General features: G+C 46.5%; 1 protein-coding gene across 1 annotated transcript; it reads right to left on the bottom strand.

Moving 5' to 3' along the window:
- Window positions 1-7,844, bottom strand: LOC307221889 (chymotrypsinogen 2-like; the record flags this gene model as incomplete). Its single annotated transcript, XM_079986610.1, has 7 exons — window positions 1-206; window positions 1,073-1,206; window positions 3,830-4,010; window positions 4,392-4,470; window positions 5,313-5,392; window positions 7,134-7,237; window positions 7,793-7,844. The coding sequence occupies 7 exons, from the start codon at window positions 7,842-7,844 to the stop codon at window positions 45-47; spliced, it is 792 nt and encodes a 263-aa protein (XP_079842736.1). The 3' UTR covers window positions 1-44.
- Between the last annotated feature and the right edge of the window lie 584 nt (window positions 7,845-8,428).

Below are 8,428 nucleotides of genomic sequence, written 5' to 3'. Positions count from 1 at the left end.
TGGCAAATATTGGTTTTATTGTTCTGAAGTCAAAGAGAATTAAGTTAGTTCTTAGCTAGCGTTTCCTCAATAAAGGGAAGGAGCTCAGTCACTCGGGCATAGACCCCTGGGCTGGATGGGGAGCAAGTGCCGCTGCCCCAGGAGACAATCCCAACGAGGGTCCAGGCGCCATCCTTCTGGCACACCAAGGGGCCACCAGAGTCACCCTGTAGGGGAACAACCAAAGCAGGGTGTCAAAGGAGGTTCTGTAGGAAAGGAAGGCGGGAGCTGCCAACTTCCATGTCAGGAGATGAGTGATGGGGAAAGGCCTCATTCCTGCGACACGTGAGGTATGATGGGCAGATGTGTCCATTTTGGTTTCTCACATTTTCCTATCTTAAGTTCAGTTCTCCACATTTCGACATCCGTTTGCAATTATTTTAAAGTCCTCATGAACATTCCCCACCAGCATTTTTGTTGGGATTTCTCCTCATACACACTTCCTTTTTTTGTGTGTGCAAAGCCTGTGCCCCCTACTGTTTATATTTTCCCAGATCTAATTTTTCGGTGTGTATGCTGTTTTCACTAATATGTGCATTCTGAGGCACACTTTACTTTCTAGTACATGCGTTTTTTGTACACCTGACTTGGCGCAGCAAAATTTGGATGAGTGTGTTTTGGTTCACAAATGGCTGTGGGGGATGGCTGTGTTTTTGGTACACAAATTGCTTCTGAAATTACCGGTGGGTGGGTTTGCCTTTTAATGGGAATACCAGTTTAACGCTCACCTTCCCCTCGCCACTGAAACTGCCACCACCTGGGCCCTAGGATTCAGGATTTCCAGGGCAGATGGCAATGACCTCCGGTCATTCTTGCCTCTCAGAAATCAAGTGGCGGACAGGCAGGGCAAGAGGAAGCAGTATTCCATGGCCAGGGAACAACAGAAAAAGGAGGCCAGCAAGATGCAAGGGGGAGATAGCAGGTGCCTCATTTCAGACAGGAACTGCTGTGGTGGCTGAGAGAAGGGGGGTGGGCTTTGGGGAGGGGGTACCTTGTGGTGGGAGGGCAGCTCAGGTAGTAGGGGAGGACGTACCATACAAGAGGAAGCCCCTGCGGCACCAGCACAGATCATGACATCAGCGATGCGAGCCCCCCAATATTTCTTGCACTGCTCATTGGTCAGCAGAGGGAGGGCCACCTGCTGCAGTTTATCTGGAGTGTCCTTGTCTAGGAAAGAACAAATGAGAGGAGGAGTTTTCATTAGGGCTGCCATATGTCTGGATTTTCCTGGACATTGCCGGGATTTGAAAGATGGAATTGACATCCGGGGGAATTTCCCAAAGGCGGCACTTTATCCTGGATCTTAGGCATGTCAATCGAAAAGTCGCGGTTTGGGGGGTGTTTTTGTAAAAAAAAAAAAAAAAAAGTTCAACAACTTTCAGGGTGTCCTTGTTTTTACTTTTTGAAATATGGCAACCCTAGTTTTCATATACATACCTACATGTTTGTTTATACAAATATCTATATACTGATATTCATTTTAAAAATACCAAGAGTGGTTTAAAACAATTATAAATAAAACCGTACAATAAGAAACATTAAAAAGGTTAAAAAGCAGACACTGGTTAACCACAGTGCAAGGATGTTACTCTTAACTGTCTGTGGAGGCTGTGCGGAATAGAACAGTTTTCAGTAGGCGTTTAAAAGTTGGCACAGAAGGCGCCTGCCGAATCTCTTGTCAACAGAGTATTCCACAGAACAGGGCACATGAAATGGCTTGGGGGGGGGGAGGTGCTAGGTTGCTCAAAAGCTAGAGTCTGTTGGCACAGAGGGGAGCCCTTTTTGTATGTGAAACGGGATGGGGTGAGTAAGCAAGTGAAAAATAGGGTGGGAACTGTTGCTAAGGCCCCTGGCTGGTTAATGAGCTAATTCCTTTGGGGGTCTTTTTTATTGGGTTGTTGATTTTGTTTTGATTTTATGTACTGTATTTTATATTTTATGTGAACCGCCCTGAGACATTCAGGTATAGGGTGGTATAGAAATTACGGTAAATAAATAACAAAATAATAATAATGTATTTGACCGTTCTGTGTTTCCTTTTACTTCAGAATTTGGTTAAATTGGAAATGTCAGGTTTTTTGTCTTCATTGCTGTTCTGCTTATTTGCCTTATGATAGAATGCTTAATTGGTTGTTATTGGACCTATTATAAAAATAGTTTTGTAGTTTTGGCATATTGTTGTTTCTTTCTGTTTGTTTTCACTCCAAGATTGAAAATATTCAATGAATTGCAGGCTATAAATACTGTAAGGAAGTAAGTAAATAAAATATGTTCAGCCCCGCCCAGACTCTCCAAGTGTCCCTATTTTTCAGGGACAGTCCCAGATTTACAGAAGCCATCCCAGTTTCTGATTTGATCCTGCAATGTCTCACTTTTCCTTAGGACATCCCTATTTTTATCAGAGAAATGTTGGAGAGTATGGAATAGGCATCTCCAGGACTATTTTTCAGGCAGAACTCACTGGAAATTAGTTCCGGCACCTCTCAGGTGGGCACCATTGCCATTCTAAGAGAATGAGGGAGGTGTTTATGGTGAGTTCCGGAACCTCTTTTTCTAGAAACATAGCACACTGGACGTCCCTATTTTTATTGGAGGGTATGTCTGTCTGGCATGGCCAGTGGCCGGGAATGATGGAAGTAGTCCAGCTGCACCTGAAGGACCACAAATTAGCCACCCTCTGCTCTGTATCACCCAGTTCCCACAAAAGGGATGTGTGGCAGGCTGATAAAAACCTGGGTTCAAGACCATCATGGCTTATTTTCAAGTACAGTGGTAACTTGGTTCTCAAAAGCCTTGGTACTCAATTCAGGTAGGTAGCCGTGTTGTTCTGACACAGTAGAAATATATATTAAAAATAAATAAATTGTCCAGTAGCACCTTAAGAGACCAACTAAGTTTGTTCTTGGTATGAGCTTTTGTGTGCATGCAAACAAAAGCTCATACCAAGAACAAACTTAGTTGGTCTCTAAAGTGCTACTGGACAATTTTATTATTATTATATATATATATATATATATATATATATATATATGCATGCCTTGGTACTCAAACAACTTGGAACCCAAACATTGCAAACCTGGAAGCAATTGTTCCAGTTTGTGAACTTTTTTCGGAAGCTGAACTTGCTCCGTTTTGAGTGTTACCCTTCTGATTTCAATGTTACGCTTCCGATTTGAGTGCCACACTTCTGCTTTGAGTGTTACGCTGAAGTCTGTCTGTTTTTGCTATTTATTTTGCCTTTTTGCAGCTCTTTTTTTTTTGTTATTGTGACTGTGTGGAACCCAGTTCAGCTACTGATTGATTGATTGATTGATTGTGTGACTGCAGTACATGGTTTACTGCGTTCATTTTATGGATCAATGATCTCGTTAGATCGTAAAATTCATGTTAAATTGCTGTTTTAGGGGTTGTTTTTTTAAAGCCAGGAACAGATTAATCCATTTTGCATTACTTTCTATAGGAAAGCACACCTTGGTTTTGGAATGCTTTGGTTTTGGAACGGACTTTTGGAACGGATTAAGTATGAGAACCAAGGTACCACTGTAAAGGCCGTGCCCAGATATTACCAGTGTGGAGTAGTGGACAAGGACCTGGGAGACCAAATCTCCTCTCAGCTATTTAGCCCACTGGGTGACTTTGGACCAGTCGCTGACTCTCTCAGCCTAACCTACCTCACAGGGTTGTTGTGAGGATAAAATGGAGAGAGGGAGAAGTACGTATGCCACCTTGAGATCCTTGGAGGAAAGGTGGAATATAAATGCCACAATCAATAAATAAAAATAAAAATTACTCGTGTGTTTGGTAAGGCCCCATCCAGTGGTGACGCAGGTCATGCCCCCAGGGAAGTCATCTGTGGCCTGGGGCAGACACACAGGAGACACGCGAGCCGTCAGCTGGGCTGGGCTAGCCAGCTTCAACAAGGTGATGTCGTTCTTCACTGTGAAAAGGTTGAACTTGGGGTTCTTGAAAACCTGTCAAAGAAGGAGGCAGTTTAGTTTAAGCCAGTGGTTCCCAAATTTTAGGGGGGCCACTGCTCCCTTGGTTTCATAGACTCATATCCAGTGTCCCCCACACCAAGCATTATTCAGAATAGTGGTTTGCAGAGGCAGATCTTAAGGAAGATAATACATTAAAATCGAAAACAGCAATGGTTAATGGCACTTTTATTCAAAATTCAATTAAAACTATTTAGTTTAATTGAGCCAATGATGCCCACTTTAAAGACTGGTCGTCGTGTGTACACCTCCACTGCTATCCACTCACATTTTAGCAGTGGTGGCCTGGTATTTTGATACACACACACAGAGCAAGGAGCACCTGAGGTCTGGGAAGGTCAATCTTGTGTTTCCTACCTGGGCAATCTTTATGACCTGAACGTCTTCAGCAGGACTGCGTTGGTCAAATTCACCCAAGACCACCAGGTGGCTTGTCCTGCAGCAGGGGGAGCAGTTGATAGTATTCATTAGTCAACCGTGCTGAGAAATATAGCCAAAGCGCTTCATATACACGATCTCAGCAACCACTACAACAGCCCTGTGGGGTAGGCAGATACTGTTATCCCCAAGTTGCTGGTGTGTGGAGGGGGGTGAGCTGCAGCAGGGAGAGAACTGCTTGCCTAAGGCCACCCTTACCTTTGGGAAAGGTAAGATTTGTACCAGCACCTTCAGTTCTCAGCTGAGGCTAGGAATCGGTTTCAGAACTTGGCATCCTTGGACAGCTACCAGGGCCCAGGGCCCTTGCTGATGCCTTCCCTGGACCCTCCTTTCACATATGTTTTTTCATAACTGGCTGGGTCTAGCTGCCACTTAAACATCCCGCAATACACCTGAGCCACACAGTGTCAAGGGACAGCAGCTGCTATCATGGGCTTCCTTTGAAAAGCTTCCTTTTCTGATTCCTGGACATCAATCTGCTGTTGTAGACACAGCAGCCTTCTGGGTTGGTGTCTGTGCCCACCTCTGCCGGTCAGTTGGCAATCCTGCCTGGGAAATGTGACAATCCCGCTTTCTTTATTTCTCCCACTTTGAGCACCAGAACAAAATTGTGGTGGAATGCATTTAGAATTAGATTTTGACTTCGGAATCTCTGAGAAACACTATGAAAAGTAAAGTGTGCCTCTGAGTGTGTGCAGAGTACACTTCACTCACCACCGGCATGCACACATCCCTCTAGGATTACAGGGCTAGGGCATCAGCAAGTCTGGCTTCCTGGTTTTATCCTGAGCCCCAGAGCATCTCTTCTTAGAAGTGGGTTGTACACAGAGTCTCCCTTACCTGACGTTGCAGTGGGCTGCGGTGACCACCCAGTTCTCGCTGATCAGAGAACCTCCGCAGAAATGGAAGCCAGTGTTGTCCTGAGGGATTGAGGGGAACATATGAGCAGATAGAAAGGACCCAGTGAGTGCTTGGACATGCAATGCAGGAATCACAGCTCAGTAATCCCTGACAGATGGCAACCCAACCTCTGCTTAAAATCCTCCAAGTAAGGAGTCTCCTATCTTCCAAGGTAGTTTCACTGTCAAACGGCTCTTAGTGTCAGAAAGTTCTTCCTAATGTTTAGTTGGAATCTCCTTTTTTGTAACTTGAAGCCATTGGTCCTACCCTCCAGAGCAGGCTTCCTCAACCTCAGCCCTTCAGATGTTTTTGGCCTACAACTCCCATGATCCCTAGCTAGCAGGGCCAGTGGTCAGGGATGATGGGAATTGTAGTCTCAAAACATCTGGAGGGCCGAGTTTGAGGAAGCCTGCTCCAGAGCAACAGGAAGCAATATTGCTGCATTTTCCATGTGACAGATATTTGAAGGTGACTACAATATGACCTCTCAGTCTTTTCTTCTCCAAACTAAACATACTCTGGCCCCTCAAAGGCTTGGTTTCCAGGCCCTTGATAATCCTGGTCGCCCTCCTCTATACGCATTCCAGCTTGTCAATATCCTTCTTAAATTGCTGCCCAGAACTGGACACAGATCCACAGGTGAGGGGGCTCACCAAGGCAGAATAGAGCAGTACTATTACTTCCCTTGATGTGAACACACACACTCTCTGTCCTTGTTCCACTAACCAGGGTTGTCTCAATTATTTTACCAACTGCTCATTGCTGTAATGCCAAAAAGCTTTTGGTGGCTCCCCACTCCCTCCCCCAAACTGTCCATAAAAAAATAATTATTATTTTCTACAAAAATTAAGCATATTGACTACTCCTATAGGTATTCCCTAGTAGGGACGCAGGTGGCGCTGTGGGTTAAAGCCTCAGCGCCTAGGACTTGCCGATCGAAAGGTCGGCGGTTCGAATCCCTGCGGCGGGGTGCGCTCCCGCTGCTCGGTCCCAGCGCCTGCCAACCTAGCAATTCGAAAGCACCTCTGGGTGCAAGTAGATAAATAGGGACCGCTTACCAGCGGGAAGGTAAACGGCGTTTCCGTGTGCGGCTCTGGCTCGCCAGAGCAGCGATGTCACGCTGGCCACGTGACCCGGAAGTGTCTCCGGACAGCGCTGGCCCCTGGCCTCTTAAGTGAGATGGGCGCACAACCCCAGAGTCTATCAAGACTGGCCCGTACGGGCAGGGGTACCTTTACCTTTACCTTATAGGTATTCCCTACTGTAATGATCAGATATATTTTGTGGTTTTCCCAAGAGTGCCTCAACATTGATTTTAAATTGTGCAGAACAGCTGATGGGGAAGCTTTTTCAAAAGTAACCCTGAGGACCAGAGTGCTTGTCATGTCCACTTTGACTTGTAGCCCCTGGAGGGCTGACCATAGGTCAAGACGGCCCTCAGCCCCAAAAAGGTTGTTGGCCACCCCGGTGTACCATAAGGAGAGAGCAGCTGCTGGACTTGTATCTGGAGGAGCCCACCCATACACTAAGCCAGTGGCCATCACCACATATTGTGGCAGAAAGTTCCACAAATTAATTGTGCATTGCATGAAGAAGCACTTTATGCTGCCCCCACCTTTCTCATTCAGTTCACCCAGAGTGGCTGGAGAAACCCAGACAGATGGGCAGGGTATTATTATTATTATTATTATTATTATTATTATTATTATTATTACTATTCCAGGTCTCCAGCCAGAACAAAGTGTGCTGGGCTCTTCTTACCTGCAAGGATACCTGCCAGGGCCACGATCCAGGCACTGCCTCCTCTCCATTGACAATTCGGGAATAGCCGCTCAAGACCGGATGGATGGCCGGAGTGCCACAACCTGGCAAGAAATCAGGTTTGTTTGTTTGTTTGTTTGTTTGTTTGTTTTTAACCCAGGAGAGACTCCCTATCCCTGGGTGTAAACTGTGCACAGCTTCATCTGAGTTCAGGTTTCACCAGGGATTGGCCCCCTGCACTGTGTTTTCAATACCACAGCTCAGTCCTGCAACATGTGAAGTAACAAAAGACAAGGGGAGAGTGGTCCTTGATTGCCACAGAATAATGGTAGGGGACTTCAGCCAAGTTAGAGTGTGTGATGGGCAGGTAGGACTTGAGCATTTTAGAAACTTCAGTCATGGTTCTGTGGTTGGAGATGGAGGTGCAGCATCCATTCCCATGGGTGCTGGGGAAGCAGTGAAGTTGACCTGTGGACAATGAACTGCATCCCTTGACCCTCCCACAGATGCCACCTCCTGACCCAAAGCAGTGAGCCACACAGACAGCACTTCCTGTAGAGATATGGAAAGGGGGGCTGTGGAGCAGATCTCTCAGCATGTCAAAGGAGGGGGGTTGGAGTTGCCTCCTCCTCCTGCTTGGCCTCTTACAAGGCACTCACCATGGGCAGCACCAAGGAAGGCCAGGCAGAACAGGAACCAGACGGAAGCCATCTTGCTTCTTGTAAGAGTGGGGAACAAAGCAAGGGCTGCAAATCCTTATATATGTTGTGAGGTAGCTGGCACAGGCGAAAGCCAAGCCAAGTTGGTTTTCCAGCCTCCTGTTATCGTAGGACCTTGAAGATAAGCAAGAAGTTCCATGGCATAGCTCTGGTGGAGGCTGTGGGCAAAGCCAAGGTGACCTGGCTCAAGGGCAGTGACAGGTGACAGCTGGTCTCTGAGGCAAGGAGGAGGTGGAGTAAAAAGGGTTTGAGGGGAAGGCAATTCCTCCAGGATTGGAGACCTCAGGATTGGTTGTCTTCATGCAGTGCATGGTTAACCTGTGGAACTCACTCCTACAGGAGGCAGTGATGGCCACCAACTTGGACAGCTTTAAAAGAGGATTAGACAAATTGCATGGAGGAGAAGGCTGTCAACAGCTACTAGCCACAATGGCTATGCTCTGCCTCCACCACTGGAGGCAGCAATGCTTTTGACTATCAGTTTCTGGAAGCCACAGGAGGGGAGGGTGTACTTGTGCTCAGTTCAGCATTGCTAGTTTCCCACAGGCGCCTGGTTGGCCACTGTGAGAGCAGGGT

This window comes from Podarcis cretensis (genome assembly GCF_951804945.1).
Source record: "Podarcis cretensis genome assembly, chromosome: 8".
Lineage (NCBI taxonomy): Eukaryota > Metazoa > Chordata > Lepidosauria > Squamata > Lacertidae > Podarcis > Podarcis cretensis.
This window is presented reverse-complemented; position numbering and strand designations above follow the sequence as displayed.